Source organism: Lissotriton vulgaris, chromosome 2_1 (assembly GCF_964263255.1).
Source record: "Lissotriton vulgaris chromosome 2_1, aLisVul1.2, whole genome shotgun sequence".
Lineage (NCBI taxonomy): Eukaryota > Metazoa > Chordata > Amphibia > Caudata > Salamandridae > Lissotriton > Lissotriton vulgaris.
The window spans coordinates 774,177,761-774,200,132 of NC_141687.1; the positions used below are offsets into that span (position 1 = coordinate 774,177,761).

Here is a 22,372-nt window from a genome sequence, read left to right on the forward strand (position 1 = left end):
GGAAAAAGGGAACCGCCCTCCGCACAAACCGCACGACAGCCGCGGCGGACCGGTGTCGGTCCCGACCAGATTAGGCAGACACAAACAAAGTGGTGAGTAAAAAACAGTAATAGATCGTGCAACACTGTCTAAATAAAAACAGGTTAAAAATCAGCCACCGATTAAGCAGCGCAAGCAGGGCTACTTGAGTTCACTGCACGTCCGCCACATAGGCAAATATATAGCTTCCTTCCGGCAGATGACTAGACCGCGACTTTCCGGAAGTAGAATAGTGAGGGGAAAAAGAGAACCGCCCTCCACACAAATCTCAGTACAGCCCCGGGGGACCGGTGTCGGTCCCGACCAGATTAGGCAGACACAAACAAAGTGGTGAGTAAAAAACAGCAATAGATCGTGCAACACTGTCTAAATAAAAACAGGTTAAAAAATCAGCCACCCAGTAAGCAGCGCAAGCAGGGCTACTTGAGTCCGCATAGAACACTATGTCGTCCAAATATGCTACAGCATATCCTTGATGTGCACGTAACAGGACATCCATAAGCCTTTGAAAGGTTGCTGGTCTCCGTGGAGACCAACCGGCATCACCTTGAACTGGTATAGTCCTGATGGCGTTGAAAAAGCTCTATTTTCTCTAGTGGATTTCGTTAAAGGAATTTGCCAATAGCCTATAGTCAGATCAATGGTGGACATGACTCTAGATTCGGCTAGCCTCCCAATCAACTCGTCCACACGGGGTATGGGGTAGTTATCAAACTTTGAGTGGGCATTTACCTGGCGGACGTCTATGCAAAAGCGCAGACTTCCATCCAGTTTGGGCACTAACACAATGGGTGAATGCCAATGACTGTGAGAAGGTTCAATTATGTCAGCTTTCAGCATAGCCTCTACCTCCTGTTCTACAGCGGTCCTCCTGGCTTCGGGTATCCTATAGAGTTTCAGGTTTACCACTTGTCCTTCTTGGGTGACAATATCGTTAGCCACTAAAGAGGTGCGGCCCGGGTTGCCAGAACTTAGCCCTGGGTATCTATCCAACAACCGCTCCAACTGCTCTTGCTGCTCTAGCGAGAGCTTATATACCATCTGAGGTATCTCCTTCTTGGACTCTCTTTCTAATTCCATATGTATGTCTAGTGGTTTGTTAACAGTTACTTGGCATATGGAATGTATTCTTTCTCCTTCTTCGATAGGGTTCTCTTTCTCCTCTCATTTCTTCAGGAGATTTATATGATAAGTTTGTCCGAGACTATTAGTATGGGGGACCGCAACTCGGTATGTGACAGGAGTGACTCTCTGTGTCATGGTGAATGGTCGTTGCCAAGTTGCCAAAAACTTCTTATCTGATGAGGGCAAAAGAATCAGTACTTTCTCCTCTATCTTCAATTCCCTCATTCTGCTGGTATGGTCATACTGTTCTTTTTGGTCTGCTTGAGCTTTCTCCATATTCTGATGCACAGTGTCCCACAAAGTAGCTATGGTTTCCTTCAATTTTTGCATATACCCTAAAAGGGGTTTCCCTTCGTCCTCTTCTTCAGTCCACTGCTCAGCGGCCATTTCTAGCAAAGTGCGAGGTTTTTGTCCAAACAGGAGTTCAAAAGGACTGAATCCTGTGGACTTCTGCTCGTGTGTCCTGATGGCAAAGAGTACTAAAGGTAGTTTACGAGCCCAATCTTTTCCCGTCTCTCCTATCAGTTTCTTAAGAATGGTCTTGATCGTCCAGTTGTATCTCTCCACCAGACCGTCTGTCTGTGAAAGGTACACTGCCTTTCTGATTTGGTGAACTCGTAAAAGTTTACAGATTTCCTTCATAAGTTTAGCCATGAAAGGAGTCCCCTGATCTGTTAGGATTTCCAAAGGAAAACCCACCCGGGAAAAGAAAGATATCATAGCCTGGGCTACTGCCACTGTGGTCATGCTTGTAAGAGGACTGGCCTCGGGGTGGCATAATCTACCAGATCCAAAATATACTGATGCCCCCTTGCTGAGTGTACTAGTGGTCCTACTAAATCCATACCCACCCTCTGGAAGGGAATGTCAATAATGGGCAAAGGATATAATGGTACCTTTCTGTCCTTGAAGGGATTTATCAACTGACACTTAGGACAGGTTGCACAGAATCTGGCGGTTTCTTAATACACTCCTGTCCAATAAAAACGATCCAACAGATACTTTAACATGAGCTCCTGGCCATAGTGACCCCCTCCCGCCTGGCTGTGAGCTAACTGGAATGCCTATTCTCTAAAGGCAATCGGGATTAGCAACTTTTCGATTGTTGTCCATGACCGCCACTAGCTCTATACAGTAGTCCTTTTTTTATGGAAAAATAAGTGCCTACCTTGTTGGGGTCGACTTCCTGTACTTGCTTCCAGGCCTGTATTAAGGTGCTGTCATCTCTCTTGGCGGTTTGAAAGCTCCGGGCAGGAGTATTTCCATTGTCTGGAGAAGAGAGCATACATGAGGACATAGTATGACGGGCATATGCGTAGTTTTCTCTATCTTTTCTCTTCTCACTACGGGTTTTCTTTTCCTTGTCTCTGGGACAGGCTATAGATTCAATACAGAATGGGCCTCTTGTAGCCACTCCACCTCAGCACATGGCTTTGTGATCTCAGTTAAATACTCATGGAACTGTGGAAGGTCAGTTCCTAACAACACGGTTTCTGGCAGTCTTGGAACTACTCTCACCTTTCTGACTTGTGGATATCCATCTATCTCTATCAAGACCTCAGCTAAAGGATAAGACCTGACATCTTCATGCACACAGGATACTAGAACTGTCTCCCCTTCGCACTCTTTCGCCCCCAGAATCAGCTCCTTTGCTACGACTGTATGGTGACAACCGGTGTCCATGAATGCATCAACTGGTCTCCCATTTATCCTAATAGCTTTTTTATACCGCTGTCTACTGCTTCCTGTTACCAACACTCTTCCCCGAGTCCATCCTACCTCCATAGGTTCTGAACTATCTGTGTTTAAGGGACAATTCCTGGCTATGTGCCCCCACTCTGCACAGCGAAAGCACTGAGGCCCCATATATATTGGATATGGTTTTGGAAGTGGTTTAGAAACAGGTCTCTAAGTAGATAAGGGTTGTTTGTCTCCTTCGCCGGGAGTTTTTAATAGTGGTTTAAAGGAAGGAAGGAGAGCTCTTGCCGTTTGTGCTTTGAAGTCTGGAGATCTATGATATGCACAAGCAAGCTCTATGGCCGACTGTTGCGTCAAACCTAGATGCTGTTTTACCCAGGCTCTTGTGTTACTTGGCAGGACATCCAGATATTGCCCTAGAAATACTTTCTCTATCACCTCTTCCATTGAGGAAGTGAGTGGTTGAAGCCAGTGTGTTCCCAAATCTCTAATTCGGTAAAACAGAGCTCTGGGGTTGTCTCCAGTACCCCATTTCTCATTGCGAAAACGAGCCATGTAATACTCCTGATCACACCCCAGTCTTTCTAAGATCGCCTTCTTAATATCCTGATAGGGCGTAACTCCAGCAGGGTTGGCTGCTGGTATATGCGGCCTGTAGCTCCCCAGACAACAACGGAGCTATATACTGACTCCACCTCTCTGGAGGCCATGTGGCTGTGGTAGCAACTCTTTAAAAGTTTTTAAAGAAATAATCAGGGTCCTCCCCCTCTTGGAATTTCTGAAGTACACTTCCAGGGATGTTCGGGTGTTCTCTTGGGCTAGAAATAGCATCTGCGTGGGGTATCTCGGCGTCATGCTTCTGCTGGGGACGTCCGGATACAGAGGCAGTGGGCATTGGGGAAACCTCCCTCTTCAGCTCTTCTTCTCCAGGGCTACAGCAGGTCCTTTCGGCAAACCGCTCTCCCAGCTGACACTGTCCTTCCTTTAGCCGCTCTTCCGATGTCCACTGTCTCCACCCCAGTCTCCTCCTTCCAATTCACGCCTTCTTCTCCTTGTGTCGACGTGCGGCCCTCTTTTCCCCTATCGCCTGACGCCAGTCCCGTGACGGCCGACGTGTCTATCCTGCTAACCTCCTTTTCCGGCTGGTCCGGCTCGGGCGCCATCTTGGAATGCACGGAGGACTCGTCCTCGGCGATGTCCCTATTACAAGCATGTATTGCAGGTTCATGGTTAGGAGTTTCTGCTTAACTTGGTCGTAGGATTTCCGTTGTGTTTGAACATGGCAAGTATAGTCTGGGAAAATGATGATGCGGCCCGATTGATTCATTAAATGAGCATTCGCCTATGCTCCTCTCAGGATGGCATCTCTGTCCCTATAGTTCTAGAATTTGGCTACCGAGGCTGGGTGGAGCTCCAGGACGGGAGCTTAAGTACAGCGATCTGTGGGCACTCTCGATTTTAAAGCAGTAAAACGGGGGTCTACACCATGCCCATGTCCGGGGGGAGGGGGAAGCGCATTCTAAATAGCTCGATGGGCACTAGATAGAGACACACCAGCACCCAGGAAGGCAGACTATTAAGGGAGCTGGATGGAGGTCCAAGAGGCATGTCCACCATCTTAAACTTTAAATCATTGCAATGCTTTCTAACTGCCAATACGTCTTGTCCATGTGATTGATGTACTAGAGCGTTCTCTACTTCGCCAGTTCCGTTTTTGGCTTTTTCATTTGAGTAGTCTAGAGTTGAGAAAGCATTTGTAAAATTCTGTCTTATGCTTGACATGTCTTTTAAATTCTGCTAGCAAGAGCTGTTTTTTTTTCTTGTCAATGGTGCATTAAGGTGTTCAAGTTCTGGGGCATCTCCTTTATTTGAACGCCTTGCTTAGTGTGGTTCTGTAGGGCTTGCCTTATCTCTCTTTGGCGGCCACCCTTATAACAGCACAAATATAGATGTCTTGATAATGCCTGTCGGTGGTTTATTCTTAAGTAGTTGTTTCTGTTCCCAGGGATTTAAGGTTTGTCTTCTGCCAGCTCATTTGCCCTAATCTGGTGTCTGCGGAAAGCTGTGTTGTGTCATGCCTACCAATTTGGAGGCCTTCATGCTGACGCCCCTGTGATGTAATAAGTCTAGATTATCAGAAAGAGTTTAGTCTTGGCAATGCTCTGTTTGTGAAATTGCAGACGGTGCTTTCATTCATTTTGACCTGTTTCATGTCCCGAGCATGGCCTCTATGCAGTTTTGCAGGATGATGGGGTGGTGTACACTGGGCTTTAATTTTGCTTGACGCTGGCCTATTAATACATCTGGCAGTTTGCTTCCAACAGGTTACTGTAGGACAGGGCCTATGTTGACATGCGAGTCCGATCCCAGATGGTGCTTTTGTACTTTCCCTAGACTCCCCTTCCACCGCCCATGTTTGGGGCCCCTAGCCCTCCCTCCCCTATTCTGCTCATCTTTCATCTTGAGTAGCGAGGGCCAGCCCTTCAAGCTGATGTCTCTTCAGGTGAGCTTCACTGGGGCAACCTCCGAAGGAGAGCTCAGTTTACTTTCTCTCACAGTTATGTTATGTTATGTTAGCCGGATTTGTAGAGCGCACAGATGCCCCAGCAAAGGGGCGTCCTGGCGCTACCAGAACAGAAAAACCGGACAAAAGCAATAACAGAACTCAAACACAACCGCACTAGGGTGCTGGGGGAAAAAGGAAAGTTTTTACAGCCTTCCTGAATGATAGAAGTCCGTCAATAGCACGAATATGGACAGGAAGGGAGTTCCATAACTTGGCAGCAAGGACTCTAAAGGAGCGCCCGCAAATCCTAGACCTCTTAAAATGCGGCACTATAGCCAAGTGGAGACCAGAGGACCTCAGAGACCGTGCTGGAACATAAGAGGAAATGAGGTGCTCCAGGATCTGGGGGGAAGAATGTTTAAGGATTTTAAACGACAGACAGAGGGACTTAAACTTAATTCTCTGAGCAACAGGGAGCCAGTGGAGCTTGTGAATGGTTTTTCTGGCTGAGCAAAATCTGGGTAAGCCAACCAGAGCCCTGGCGGCAGCGTTCTGGACGCGTTGGAGACGAGAAAGTTCAGCCTGATTAGCTCCGAGAAGAAGAGAACTGGCATAGTCTAACTTGGACAGAATCATTGCTTGTACAATGAGCTGTCTAGTAGGTGCGTCAAAGAATTTAAAAATGGATCAAAGCTGACGCAGAGTCCCAAAACACGTGGCAGCAACCTTTTTAGTGTGAGTGGAGAAGCTCAGTTGAGAATCAAACCATACCCCTAAGTTTTTAACCTCAGTGACAGAGATAGGAGTAGGACCAAGCTCATGAGGCCACCAATTGTCGCCCCATAGATGGGTCTGTTTCGCGACAATGATCACCTCGGTTTTCTTGGCGTTCAATTGAAGGAAATTGTCAGTCATCCAGCGAGCCACAGATATGAGTCCCTCGCGGAACTTAGCAGCCTCGAGATCGGAAGCCCCACTTATGGCAACCGCCAGCTGTATGTCGTCAGCGTAGGACACCATAGTCAGGTTCCCACGCTTGGCGACAGCAGCTAGCGGCTGCACATAGCGGTTAAATAGAGTGGGGCTAAGAGCCGATCCCTGCGGGACTCCCTGGGCAATCGCATCAGGTTTGGATTCAAAAGGTGGAGTGGCAACCTTGAAGGTGCTACCACTGCCGGCTAAAGGTACTATACTGTGGCCATTGTGGACTCTAGGACGGACCAGAAGACGTTCTCCATTGCATGTTGATTAAATTAAGTTGCCACAAGGTTTAGATATAAATAGTATTGCTATCAATATTTCATAATTCATGTTTCATGCTCAGTCAGCTGATGCGTGCCGATGAAGAGACCCAAAAAGGAGCACTCAGCAAGGACACATCTTGTCGGTCCTCATTCTGACCATGTCCCCTTATGTGTGGAACTTGCATACGTTCACTAATGAATGTCGTGTTGCAGTGTCTATATAGGCTATGAAGGTTAGTATCTTTAGTAGTGGGGTCAAGAGAACCCCCCCCCAGGCTTTCAGCAGAGGAGGCATGATTCAAGTGCAGAAGAGGGGGGTTTTCTTGGAGAGATAGATGTTGGTGAGAAGGGAACCTATAGGACCTCCGTTTTAGGGGAGGTTTACATTAGTGCCCACAAAGCCATCCAGTGTCTGCAGTGGACAGTTCAAAACATTAGACTGAAGTTGGGGTGAAAAAGTAGGGAAAGAGAAAACGATTTGGGTGTCATCAGCATAGAGGTGTTAGGTCTCTTAGCAAGACGGTGTATAACTTAGTGAGCCTAGGAAAACACCTTAGGAGATGCCCTCAAGAAGTAGAGCCAGTGTTTGTCATGGAGTTTCATTCAACTGTGAAAGATCGTTTTGAAGTATATTTATGTGCCAGCCCTGTGATTCTATTATTTATCTGTACTTTTTATATAAAGTGATTCCCCACCGCAAGCCAATAGGACACTTTATGTATAACCAGTAGCTTGGAACATTGTTGATACAGCAAATGGGATTTAGAAGCTTGCGTTTGAGGTGTTAATTGTCCTCTGAAGTTAGTGAAGATTTAGTGAGTGCGAGTCATCTAAGAGCTGTCATTGCAGTATTTTGGATACATCTTGGAATTACTTGTCCGCACCTGGACGGAGAAAAATATGCATCAGGGAGGTCAGATAAAGTCAAACTCTAGAAGCGAGAGCAAGAATTTTGAGGTTTCATGGTCTGAGGCCTGCTTGGGTCAGATGGTGCATAGAATGGATTGTATGTCTTTAATTAGTGAGGTCTTTTTGGTGGGAGATGTAGTTTTGAAGTGCTGTAAAACCGCTGGCAGGAGTTTGGGCATAAGAAAGTGGAGGTGGATCAACGAGTAGTGCAGAAAGAATGCCCCTCATAGGGGGGATTTTTGAGACATCATTTATAAAATTATTACGTGATAAAGATGTATCTTTGAAAGAGCATGGTGATGGTGGAGTATGTGGGTTACTGATTTAGTATATGGAAACTGAATGCGGATGAAATGGTGTCTTGCGGTTTGCAAAGTTTGTGAACCCATCATTTTCAGTTATTGAGAAGTTGTGCATTAAAGTGTTAATACGTTTACAATTCCTTCACAGTATAACAAACCTTTATTTCCTTTTTTTCATTAGGTGCTCCATCATGTCTGACAAAAGTGAGCTAAAGGCAGAGCTCGAGCGCAAGAAGCAGCGCTTGGCTCAGATACGCGAGGAGAAGAAAAGAAAGGAGGAAGAAAGGAGGAGGAGAGAGGTACAATAATGGAAGCCCCTCACCCATAGAGTTCTGCATAAACGAAGGCATTGCTGCTTGCTAATATTTATTTTATCATTGAGATGGTTTGCTACTATCCGATCAATGCACTATGAAGAAGTAGTTCACTGTTTACACAGTACATTATAAGGTGTTTTTCTATCGCCTTCCCGATCACTTAAAAAAATGCCATTTTGTTGGAAGAAATTATTCTTTTTAATCTAACATGTGCTTTTCAACAGGCAGAAACTGTCCCTGTCCCCATACCTGAGCAACTTCATTTAGCAATTGTCGTTTATCTTCAGTGCATTAACTTCTTGTGACCTCAGTCATGGTTTCCAAGTAAAAGCACCATCTTTGAGTCCCTTTTCCCCTTTGTTTACAATAGCTCGATGAACAAATACCCATATGCTTTGTATATACTGCTTGGTTTGTTGGCTCTAAACGCCCTTCTCGCCCCACCTTCTTATGATGTTTTCAATGTTGAGTGGCTTGAGGGCTTTTCCCTTTTGAACGTTCCAAGTTACTAGTGATCCCGTCCACGATCGATACTGTCGGTCCCCAGTATTTTCATGGGATACTGATAAATATGCACTGTAATTGCATGCCAAGAATGAACAAGCATTATTAAATCCAATAGGTGTTGCCTTGCGTTTTGGTACGTCAATGCTGTTGGATGAGGATGTTCAGCATTGGCAAAAAAAGGTACAATGAAGTGGCTGCTGTTACCAAGCGCATCATTCTGTAGGCTCATGCAAGCGTCACCATCCTTGCATATGCCTACAGAATGACGTGGGTGCCATTTAAAAAAAATATTTTTTTATTTTATTGAAAGATCTGAGATGGCAATCGCCATTTAGAATTGAAAATATAAAACAAGCATTGGTAATGCCAATAGGTCGCGCATTTATGAGAGTTCGAGCTATTGGCATTGTAAATTACATTGTCTTTTAGCCATGTCTTTTGGTTTGGAGTATTGTGTATGTATGTGGGTTGGATTGGAATTGTTAGTTGTGGAATTGTGTGGAGTGGATTTGTGTAGTGGAATTATGTGGCATGGTAGATAGATAGGGGTGAGAACAGAATAGATAGACAGGAAGACAGAGAGGGATACGTAATTTGTGCACAAAGTGGTGAATGAACTCCAGACAGAGGAGCAGAAAGAGTGTGTGAGAAAGAAAGGGAGCACAGACAGACGCATAACGAGGGAGTGCTTGTGTATGCAAAAGACACCCCAAGAAGAGGAGGAGAGCGTGGGATTGTGGGACGGAACCCTTGAAAAGTCACGGGAAAGAAATTATGCCCGAAGACCTGAAGTCAACCGCATGAGAGAGGTGGGAAGAGTGCAGGAGAGAGCAAGAGAGGTGAGAGAGAGAGGGAGACTGGTTGCTCTTTCTAAAGTAACCTTATTAATCTCAAAGTAAGGCAGGTGTTCAGAGAGGCAATGACCACCCACCAGCTGACAGCGGGACACAGAGGATGGGCATCGAACCGAGAGAGGCATGTGAACCGAAAGAGTGAGCAAGGAAAGAGACCAGCTGTGCACATCTTCCAGTTTCCGAGTATGAAAGCACGATGACCACGAAAATCTTGCTTCTGTACTCGCTGACCGGTGCAATAGGCACCTTACAAAACTCGTCCATAAATAAATAAGGAATTAAAAGGGCCTGACGCAGACCGTGAGAGAGCCCAGATCGCGAATTGGCTCAAATACTGTATGGAGTCTGTTGAACCATTTCAGGGCACAGAGTCAGTCCCATGCTAGGTTGACGCGCCAGACATGAAAGCTATAAAACAAGTGGTCACTTGACCGAGATCGGTTTAGTGTTTGCTGTACAAGTGTCAAATGAAAGCATGCATTCATAACATAAAATGGTGAGAACAAATGAAGACTTACGTTCTTGATCCTTTTCAGCATTCTTTGGAATCTAACGCATCTTACAACAAGACAGCAGGATTCGAACCCTTACTGTTCAGACTAATCATCCTAGAAAATAACCTTTAGGCTTCAAGTGAGACTCAATAAATATGCAAATGTTTTGTGATCTCAGCATTAAAAGAATGGCCATAAAACTAATTTGAATAAATTGCCTGCACATTTCAGTTGTACAAACTGTAGTTTAAACAGTTAACTCACCTGTGAGAGCAAAGGGACTAGATAACTGCTTGAACAGTCTACAACTTGAAAGGGAAGAAATAATCGTAAAGTTATGGTTTGCTGTAACCTTGGGCCGCAAGAGATGTATTCACAGAGCTGCCTGAAACCAGCTGTTGTAAACATTTCAAGCGAGAAGGAGAGGTGCCTACTCCCTTTCTTGGATGCCTGAAACTGGACGGGGAACACACCTGCAGAAGCACACTCCAGACAGGGCTTGAGAAACGCACTGTGGGTGGGGGAGGACCCGTAGACTCTAAATAACAAGCATTTGCAATACAATCATCTCGCCTTTGGGAATATATATATATATATATATATATATATATATATATATATATATATATATATCTATATCTATATCTATATCTATATATATATATATATATATTTATATTACCTACTGGCGATAGCCAGTAGGTATATATAGTTAGGATTTTTTCTCTATGGAACTTTTGAAAATTCTATGCCTAATAACTTTGGCGTTTGTGGACGGAATTGGCTGAAATTTTCAGGAAAATGGCACATTTTGTTTCTGAGCAGCTCCTGGAAATTTGGGGGGGGTTCGTCAAGGGGGGGCTGAGAAAAAAGGGGGGTCCCAAAACACGTTTTTCCCATGTTAATTTCCATAGGGCGGTTGGCCTCACTTTTAGCCCGAACGGCTGAATGGATTTCCACGAAACTTGGCAAAATTGTAGGGACTGTTAGCCCGATGTGCCTTTGCTAGGTCTCAATATATGTGCTTCAGTGGATTTTGAGAAATTAACGTTTAAAACAAGATATATATCTGTAACAGCGCTCCGGGCAGCGCTCCGGTTCGCGAACTTTTCGCGTATCGGAACTTTGCGAAGCGAAGCTGATTGGCTCTCCGGTGTCTGTCAACATTCTAAACAGTCCGGAGCGGCCGCCATCTTGTCTCTCGGTAGGATCGAGAGACAAGAGGAGGCCAAAACAAAGGGGGAAATGAAGGAAAGGGGGCAAGGTAGACCCCTTCTGACCCCCTAGGATTGATGAGGGGGATATTATAGAGCCACGCCGGGCCCCAAAAAAAAAAAAAAAATTCCGATTTTTTTCGCCGTAGAGACGCGTCTAGGTTCGCAAACCGGGCAGCTAACCGGGTAGCTAACCAGGAAGCTAACCGGCAGTGTAACCCAAAAAAAAAAAAATCCTATTTTTTTCGCCGTAGAGACGCGTCTTGGTTCGCGAACCGGGCAGCTAACCGGGCAGCTAACCAGGAAGCTAACCGGCAGTGTAACCCAAAAAAAAAAAAAAAAATCCTATTTTTTTCGCCGTAGAGACGCGTCTTGGTTCGCGAACCGGGCAGCTAACCGGGCAGCTAACCAGGAAGCTAACCGGCAGTGTAACCCCAAAAAAAAAAAAATCCTATTTTTTTCGCCGTAGAGACGCGTCTTGGTACGCGAACCGGGCAGCTAACCGGGAAGCTAACCGGCAGTGTAACCCAAAAAAAAAAAAAAAAATCCGATTTTTTCGCCGTAGAGACGCGTCTTGGTACGCGAACCAGGCAGCTAACCGGGCAGCTAACCGGGAAGCTAACCGGCAGTGTAACGGGAGTCTGAGGAGTAGCTGATTGGCTGTCAATATTGTAAACAGTCCGGAGCGGCCGCCATCTTGTCTCTCGGTAGGATCGAGAGACAAGAGGAGGCCAAAACAAAGGGGGAAATGAAGGAAAGAGGGCAAGGTAGACTCCTTCTGACCCCCTAGGATTGATGAGGGGGATATTATAAAGCCACGCGGGGCCAAAAAAAAACCAAAAAAAAATCTGATTTTTTCGCCGTAGAGACGCGTCTTGGTACGCGAACTGGGCAGCTAACCGGGCAGCTAACCGGGAAGCTAACCGGCAGTGTAACGGGAGTCTGAGGAGAAGCTGATTGGCTGTTATCATTGTAAACAGTCTGGAGCGGCCGCCATCTTGTCTCTCTGTGGGATCGAGAGACAAGAGGTGGAAAAAAAAAGGTGTAAATGAATGAAAGGGGTAAGGCAGACCCCTCCTGAACCCCTAGGATTGATGAGGGGGCTATTAAAGTTCCCTGGGGGGTGAAAAAAAAAAAATTTGTGATTTTTCGCGGTAAAGGTGCTTCCTGGTACGTTAACCAGGCAGCTAACCGGCAGCGTAACGGGAGTCCGACATATTGTGTTTTTTGAACGTTTGTGATATGTGCACGTGTGGATTTTGTCTAATTAAGGTTAAAAAAATATATATATATCTTTAAGCGTGTTCTGGCGCTTACGTTTTGGGTTTGGTTTGCGCTGCAGAGACGATACGTCACGGTTATGCGATGCATCATGAGGCGTCTCACGGGCTACGTGATACGTCACTTAATAAAGAATATATTTTACAGCTATAGATATTAGCTTTTAAAAAACCAATGAAATTCACAGAAAAAACCATAGGTTATAGACCATATATAGTTAGGAATTTGCATTTACAAAACCTTGAAAATTCACTGAAAAAACCATAGGTTATAGACCATATATAGTTAGGGATTAGCATTTAAAAAACCTTATTTTATTTGCACAAAACCATTGAAATTCCATATATAGTTAGTTGCACTAACTATATATCGCGGACCCGCAATCCACTGCTAATGATGTCACATATTACATCATTCATGACATGGTCAGTGACGTCACTGATGACATCACTGATGACATCTCAAATGACATCACTGATGACATCACTGATGACAACACCCAGTGACTGTATGTTTCTGTAAAGTTAAAATATGTCTTACATATTGAAGAATGAGTGGATGTATAAGTGTCTGGATGAAGGATTTAGTAGGTGCATGACTGACTGTATGAGAGAATGATTAAATGTGTCTCACTGAGTGCATGGGTTAGTGATTAAAGTGTCTTAATTTGGCAATCATTATTTATGTTCTTCTGTAAACTGCTGCATGTTTAAATCAGTAGCTATATCAGTAACTATATGGGTTATTGAATGGTTGCCCAAGTATTTGTATGGGAGACTGAGTATGTGTGTGGGTGGCTGGGAGGTGTATAACTCTGTGCATAGATGTGTGAGCAGTTGATTCCCTAGGTGTATGGGTTCAAAAGTGCATGTAGAAACAGCTGTATGGACAGTTGACTGTGTGCATGAGTATATTGGTGAGTGAATGGATATCTCAGTTCTACATGTCAAAGTAAGTACATATGTAAAACACACTCCATGTGAGAGTTGACATATATAAATAACTGAACATAAGAGCCAGTGAATGTGAGAGTGGCTGTATGAATCATTGTGAACTTGTATCAAGGATTGTATACGAGAGTAAATATGTGTTAGTATATGTTTGAATAAGTAAGGTGTGTATAACTGTATAGTTAAGGAAATGGAGATGTGATTGATTCTTTGCATGACTGACTAGGTGTGTGAGTAACTCCATGGATGTGTGACAGTCTGTGAATGCCTGTTTACACTGAGTGTATCTAAGGTTATATTAGAGTCTGAAGATGTATTATCACATAAATGATATCATCAGTGATGTAATCAGTAATGTCAAATGAGATGTCAGTGATGTCATCAGTGATGTCATTTGAGATGTCATCAGTGATGTCATCAGTGATGTCATTTGAGATGTCATCAGTGATGTCATCAGTGATGTCACTGACCATGTCATGAATGATGTAATATGTGACATCATTAGCAGTGGATTGCGGGTCCGCGATATATAGTTAGTGCAACTAACTATATATGGAATTTCAATGGTTTTGTGCAAATAAAATAAGGTTTTTTAAATGCTAATCCCTAACTATATATGGTCTATAACCTATGGTTTTTTCAGTGAATTTTCAAGGTTTTGTAAATGCAAATTCCTAACTATATATGGTCTATAACCTATGGTTTTTTCTGTGAATATATATATATATATATATTAGCAGCCTGTCCCGATGTTGTCCGGGTATTAATTGCTGCCGGGCAGTAGTATATTGTTTTGTAGGATTTCGTTTTGATAGCATTTCTTATCTGTGACAGGCCTGTGAAATGCTCTGATTCACAGTGCACTGCTGATGCACTTAAGAGTGCGCGTTCAGTAGTGTGTGAACTCGAGTTTCCCTACAATTTTTTTTTCCGTGCAATATTATATAGCGCGAACTCAACAACATGGCATGAGCACAATTTACATTACAGAAGAACACATTAATTTGTGGTAGGCACGGGGAGACAAAGCGATTTGCCTGGAATCACAGGATGTTGAGCTGATACCAAGATTTGAACGTAGCTCCCCAGCTCTAAAGTTCGCAAGTCTAGAACTTGTGGCGGGAGGTGTGTCTAAAAGTGTATGTTGGTGCTGGCCATCATTGAGACCTGTGCATTTTTCAAATCGGTGGTGAAAAAATATGAGTATGTTGCTGGAGATGTGGGCCGTCGTGCCACCAATGTATTTACCTTACCGGGGGAGGGTAAACATCCATTATTCCGCAACTTTCTTTCCGCATACCATCACTCCGCATACTTTCATTACAAAAGTGCCATGACTCAGCAATGCCATTATAACGCATGGCATTACATTTTATATGCTTTTACCACGCATACATTTACAACGAAATTCGTTGTAAATGCATGAATGGTAAAAGCATGTTTTTTTTTAATGTTTGGATAAGGTAAGTATGGGTATAGGGGTATATGTTTTGGGGTACTGAGGTATATGTTTTGGGGTGTTTGGGTATTTTAAGGGTTCAGATATAGTTTGGGGTTAGGGGTACAGGGGTAGTTTTAGGGTTTAGGGATAGGTATGGGTTTTGGGGTACAGGGGTATTTTTAGGGTTCATGGCTAGGTTTGGGGTATAGGGGTATTTTTAGGGTTATGGGGTAGGTTTGGGTTTTGGGGTACAGGGATATTTTAAGGGTTCAGGGGTAGGTTTGGGTTTTAGGGTATAGGGGTATTTTTAGGGTTCAGGGCTAGGCTTGGGTTTTGGGGTACAGGGGTATTTTAGGGTTCAGGGGTAGGTTTGGGTTTTGGGGTACAGGGTTATTTTTATGGTTCAGGGCTAGGTTTGGGGATGCAGGGTTATTTTAGGGTTCAGGGCTAGGTTTGGGTTTTGGGGTACAGGGGTATTTTAAGGGTTCAGGGCTAGGTTTGGGTTTTGGGGTACAGGGGTATTTTAGGGTTCAGGGGTAGGTTTGGGTTTTGGGGTACAGGGTATATCTATAGGGTTAAGATGGGTTAGTGTTTAAGGGTGTTGGGGTATATAAAGGAGTAAGGGTGGGTTATGATTATGGGGTGCAGGGGTATTTAAAGAGAGCAGGGTGGGATTAGTTTGTAGGGTGTTAAGGGTAATAAAAGAAAATAATAAATAAAAATAATATAAATAATGCAATTTCAAAGAATAAATGTTTTAATTAAATTAAAAAAATGTGGGTGTGTGTGTGTGTATATGTATATATATATATGTATATATATATATGTATATATATATATATATTTATATTTATAGTTCGGAATTAGCATTTAAAAAAACAATTAAATTCACTGAAAAAAACATAGGTTTCACACCAGTTATAGTTAGCTGGAAATGTTACTGACCTAAAACCATTGAAATTCCAACGTTATAGTTAGTTGGACTCACTATAACAAGCGCGCCTGCAATGCACTGCTGATGACGTCACATATTACATCACTCATGAAATCGTCAGCGACATCACTCATGGCATCACTGATGACACCAGCCAGTGAATGTGTGTCTTTCTTTAAAATTAAATGTTTAATATTTGTATTTGTAAAGGTTGATTGAAGAATACATGGTTAAATAAGTGTGTAAATGGATGTTTTTTACAAAAAAATGATTGGTTAACTGCTTTATTAAGTGTATTTTATTGAAAACATATATTAGCGAGTAACTTTTAAATATTGAAATATATGTATCAGTGTTTCACTTTGTGAATAAGTAGCTGCGTGGGTTGGTGACTGACTCACTGTTTGTATGTGTTTTGAAGACGGCATATGTGCAGGACTGTATGGGTGGATGAGTGTGTATATGTGTGTGTTAGTGAGTGAATGACTGTCTCACTATTGTGTTTTTTAGTAACGACATATATTTTATTCTAGTGTATGTGAGTTTTGATGTATATAAGTGAGTATATGTGAGAGTAAGAGATTGTAAGAGTTCCTGTTTAAATAAGTATATCTTTATATAAATGATTGTTTAAGAGAGTAAGTATGAGTAAGTTTCCTTAAAAGTAAAGAGGTAGTGTGTGTATAGTTTTATTTGCAAATAAATGGATGTTCAATAATTTATTTGCATGTGTGAGTATGTGTGTGAGTAACTTTTGGATGACTGTCGGTGTATAACAGGATGTATAGATGTATCCCTACATATGATGAGTGAGTATATGTATGAGTGACTATATAGAATTGTTGGTAAATGAGTGGATGTGTATATAGATGGTGGAATTACTGAATGGGTTGTTGTAACTGGTATGGGTATCTCCATTTTTTTGAAAATGTTAGTTTCTATTTTTGAATATCTATTTCAAGGGTTACATTACACTAAAAGGAGGTCTGTCACTCTGTCACAAGGATGGTGTCATAAGTGATGTCACTGACGATGTCATGAGTGATGTAATATGTGACATCATCAGCAGTGCATTGCAGGCGCGCTTGTTATAGTGAGTCCAACTAACTATAACGTTGGAATTTCAATGGTTTTATGTTAGTAAAATTTCCAGCTAACTATAACTGGTGTGAAACCTATGGATTTTTCAGTGAATTTAATCGTTTTTTTAAATGCTAATTCCTAACTATAACAGGTGTGAAACCTATGTTTTTTTCAGTGAATTTCATAGGTTTTTTAAATGCTAATTCCTAACTATATAGAAGGCCTCAAACCTATGAAATGTAATATTTTTTATAATGAATCCTATATTGTATATTTATATAATACTTTTTTTTTTGCCTTGGAGCGCTCCCGGTGCGCGCCCCGGTGAGTGCACCGGAAAGTGCATTTTTTTTGGAGCCCCCCGGGGCGCGCACTGGTGAGCGTCCCGTTAGCGCTATTGCCGCAAACGAAAACATCGTGACGTATTGCGTAGCCGTGTCCGCGTGATACGCAAGGCGTAAGCGCACCCGGAAGTACTCGAGTGAATACGATCGCACAACGTAAGCATCCGACGCGCTTACGCGACGCGCCCCGGGGCGCGCGCCCGGGGGTGCGTAGCGTAAGCACGTCGGGTCATGTGACCTGAAAATAACACTTTTCATTGATTCAGGACAGTTTTTTTTCCAAATGATGAAAGACCCCACCTTTTTTCCTTATTCTGACTTTGTCCTTTGACTGAGGAAGACCTGTTTGGAGATCTTTGTTAAAAAAAATTGTACTTTAAAATGGCTGCAGTAGCAGCAGCAGCTGGAGCATCTGCACCACCACCACCACCACTAAGAGGACCACCACAACATCACATTGGTGGTCAAGAAGAACAGGAGGAGGAGGAGGAGAAAGAGGAGGAGGAGGTGGCTGGAAGAAGACAATACCCCATACAAGCCAAGGCAGCACATAGTATGTGAGTTTTTTTCTATCCCAGAGGGCAAGAAGAAAGTCAATGCGCCCAAGGTGACTTGCAAAATCTGTGACATTGAACTGTCAAGGGGGAACCCTAACAAAAAATATTCTTTTGGTAATAATACCATGATTAGGCACATGCAGCGCAAGCATCCGAACAACTATGCTGCCGCAGAGGTGAGAACACTAGCCAGCAACCTTCCCCAACCTACACCCAGCACCTCCAAACAAAATCAACCCACTCCATCGGGACCAGAGACAAGGGAGACGATCCCTTGCATACAACCACGGTTTGGTGAATTCAGGATCACATGTATTTTTTGTGGTAAGACTATCTCCTATGGTGAGCAGAGCATAAAGCTCATCCTCCTTGCTGGTGACAACCACAAATGCCCCAAAACACCCTAATTTTTTCCTGTTTTTTTTTTGCTCCTGTTTAGCCATTTTCAATTCCCTGTTTTTTGTTTCTCCCCATAAAAACAGAAAAAATACAAAATAGTTCATAAAAGCCAAAAAAAGTACAAAATGTTCAAAAAAACAAAAAAAAATATAAAACAACAAAAAGAAGAAACAAAACAGTTCTTTTTAGAACTACCTCCAATTTATAAAAAAAGGCTACATTTTTTGAAAACTCTATCGTTCTTTTTTCCCCATGGTACGCTCCCCGGTCCTCTCCCCGGTGCGCGTACCAGGCGCTCCTCCCGCGCAAATCAAAAAATATATTTTTTTTTTGCCCCGCGGGGCCCTTTTATGGCCCTAACATCAAACCTAGGGGGTCAGGGGGGGGTCTACCCTGCCCCCTTTTGGTCATTTCCCCCTTTTTTTTTGCCACCTCTTGTGTCTCAATCCTACCGAGACACAAGATGGCGGCCGCTCCGGACTGTTTCGAATGTTTACAGACACCCGAGAGCCAATCAGCTTTCCGTGCGCAGATCACGTGGCGCGCCCTGTGCGCTCCCCGGTGCGCGTACCGGGGAGCGGCCATAGATATATATAATTTTTTTAACCTAAATTACTCAAAATCCACTGGAGCACATATCTTGAGACATAGCAAAGGCACATCTGGCTACCATTCCCTACAATTTTGCCAAGTTTGGTGGAAATCCATTCAGCCGTTCGGGCTAAAAGTGAGGTTGACCGCCCTATGGAAATTAACATGGGGAAAACATGTTTTGGGACCCCCCTTTTATCTCGGCCCCTGCTTGACAAATCCCCCCCCCCTCAAACTTTCAGGGAAGGACCTGAGCGCCGCGAGGCAAATTTGAGGAAAGTTTCAGGCAGATTCCTCAACCGGCGCCAAAGTTATTCACAATAGAATGTTGAGATTTTGCATTGAAAATAATCCTAACTATAACTACCTACTGGCGACCGCCAGTAGGTTTTATATATATATATATATATATATATATATATATATATATATATATATATATATATATATATATACACACATACACACACACACACACATATATACAAACATATCTAGGTTAGGCAGTCATCAACATTGGAGAGTTCTTGAGTTATGTGGTGTCATTTTCCTCTGCAGAGACCCCACGCTCAATAGTGATAGGACTGCAAGAGGAGGAACCCTTGGTAACAAGTTTAACTTTTTTTTTATTCTACGTTTTGGATTTCCATAGAGGTCTAAAAAGCGTTTATCACACACAAATAACTTAATACACGTCAGTACAATTTTTAAAAAAAAAATTAAAAAATGCAAAAGGAACATTTAATTTTCTGGTGAAAATAACACTTGTCGAGCTTCTTGAATGGAGCCTGCATTATATTTTATAAAAAGGGGCTTGTAAAATTGACGACTGGGAAAGCGCTGTGCAGAGCATACAAATATTACATTATTTAAACCTTGGGTTCCATTAGTACATAAATCACAGGTTCTTTCCTTAAGGGGTGGATTTTGCCACATCACCATTTAACATTTCAATAGTAATATATTCATTCTTAGAACAGTAATTATGGTTCCAGACAAATATTAACATATGTATTAGAAAAATTAAGTGATGAGATCAAAGCATAGCATTTCCTCGTGCTGTCCTAAAGAGGCACCAAGTAGCTTGTTTTTCATATTGACTGAAGTCAACATATTATTGAGCACCGAGGCACATCAGTGCACGTGCTCACAGGACTCTAAGTGCACCAAGTTACCACTCGCTCAGAACTTTACAGTGTTTTGCTACTCTTCAAGTATTTTTAATGCAATGAACGTCTTTGCATTGCTCTTCTTGCATCTTAGTTTGTGATCTCATAATTTGCCTTCAATCATTTAATCTACCACTTTATTTTTACAAGAGAAGCTCTGCTTGAGTTTTACAAACACCCAACACTTGTGCAGGCCCTTTCCCTACCCTGTGAGCAACTTGATTTGAACAAATCGCCAATCTCCACAAACACCTCAGACACAGACATACCCACATTCAAAGGTCTCTTCGCTACATCGTGACTTTTCGCTCTAACTCTTTCTTCATCCACCACCAATCTGAGCTCTGTCCATCCATTTTTGTCATACTTTATGCTAAATGCTAAATTAGGTTTCATTGAAATCACAAAAAGAAGAAAAGGAAAATGCAACCAATCACCCTCAAAAAGCTATTTAGTACACCACCATACATTCTATGTACCCTTAAGATAACACTCCTTGAGGAGATCTGAGATATTTCTTTGTTCATGCTCCGGTACTGGTGGAGTGTATCTGAGTTAGGGAAATCTCCATATAAGATAAATGAGTGCTCAGTTACCTCCAACGGCTTCTTACTGTGCTCTACTGGAATAATCTAAATAGCCCTGGAGGACGCTGGACAGGTAACTTCAGATTTTTGTTTTCAGAAATGTCAGCACTAGGTTTCACAGATTGACATCCTTTCCAATTTGACTTACTATGAGAGTTAATTTTTCCATGGCCGGTAAGTATCACATTCTGTTGTCAGTAGCTCAATATCTGTACTAGATTTTACCCCATAACTCGTCGCATCAGAAGTGTCTTGAATAAGTTGTTACTCTAATTTAGAGGGTAATGGCATGCATCACTCAATTGGTGCTTTAGAGAGGTATCACTGGATTAGCAGTGATAATGTTTCTATAACATTAGTGGCAGCATTGGTAGTTTAATTGCGGCCGCTATTGCCACCCATGAGCAGGCTTCAACTCCTTTGAAATACCATTTCTGTGTCTTATCGTCAAAGGGGCTGCTAATTTAGTATCATTGCCTTATAGATTGTGTGAGCAGTCTGAATCCCCACGTATGTCGATTTCCTTAAGTATGGACAGATTAAACACCTCTATTTTTGCGAATTCTTCTGGAAAACCACTACCTGATCAGATTTCTCTAACTCGCCTTTAAATGGGAAGGTGGGATGCTGAGGATCCAGTAACGATACTGGACACTATCAGCATACTGTGACAATGTAAAAGTATCTGGCCCAATCCCTGCACCTCTTATTGCCTGGTTATGTCCTGTGTAATTTCCTATGGGCTCCTTCTAGGTAAATAGAAGTGGTGACAAGAGACATCCCTTTCCTCATACTCATTACAAGTTTTATTGACCCTGAGCCCAATTAACTCAGATCCTTGCACTGGCTAGGAGCGGTCTACTGATCCTACTGCCTAGTCCGCAATGTGCTATCCATGAACTCCTACCCCACTCCATCAAATACAGTCTCTGCATCTAACTTGATAACTGTTATTGAGCACTTACTGTGTACGCTGTTAATACAAAAATATTTTTATATATATTATTATCACTACCTGTCAGAGATTTGATAAACCTGATTGGTCCAGGTACTTTAGAGGAGTCCTCATCTCCTTCAGTGATGAAGGACACTAGGCAAATGCTTCACGTTTCAGTTCACCTATAGATGGGCCAGTACATACTGCAGAAGGTTGAACACTTTCCTGACTTCGGAATGACCGAAACAAGTGCCTGTGTCATAGTAGCCATGATTATCTCCTCTTCAAGAAAAAAATAGAAGAAAGCTGTTAACGTCTGAGATAAGACTGGACATGATCTCTTCTAAACCTGTCAGAACCTGGTGTCCTTGCGATTTCATGCGCTCTACAGCTCTTCTAGACCCTCCATGATAGCACAAGGGTACTTCACATAAGCACATTTCCGTATCTATTCTGATCCATCTCCCACCAGTCCCCTCTCTTTAGATAGAGACCCTGATAAAAGACTTGGAACTTCTGTAGTTTCTTCGAGTCTCTGATAACTGTAGCATTAGGTGGTCCTCTGTTGCATCTATTTGCTCCTTAGCTTCCTTGCTTTAAATGTACTTTAATAGTTCAACTGCCTTTTTCCTACCCTCATAGAAACATGCTTTGACTTTAAAAAAAAGTGAGCTCTGTTTTACTAAGCTCCAGTGCTCGAGTCTGTCCCTGTTCCGCTACAACTTTCCTCCTTACTTTTTGCAACACTGCACTTGTGGGGCACCTCCAAATTAGCCACTTCTTCGGTCACATTGTTTCACTCTCATCCTGTTCAACCTGGCCGCTGCTTCCAAGAAGAGCCTTCTGGTCACTGGCTTCAAGGAGTTGTATGCCGCATTGGGAGTCACACC

The 22,372-nt window shown here is 42.9% G+C and overlaps 1 protein-coding gene across 4 annotated transcripts in view; it reads left to right on the forward strand.

The window, feature by feature from the left end:
• DYNC1I2 (dynein cytoplasmic 1 intermediate chain 2) overlaps nucleotides 1-22,372 on the forward strand; it is a 476,044-nt gene that overhangs the window by 77,348 nt on the left and 376,324 nt on the right. For all 4 annotated transcript variants that reach the window (XM_086956121.1, XM_086956122.1, XM_086956123.1 and 1 more), the window contains exon 2: nucleotides 8,005-8,122. In XM_086956121.1, coding sequence (XP_086812247.1) covers nucleotides 8,015-8,122 — 108 coding nt within the window. In that variant the 5' untranslated portion in view covers nucleotides 8,005-8,014. The remainder of the gene's footprint in view (nucleotides 1-8,004; nucleotides 8,123-22,372) is intronic.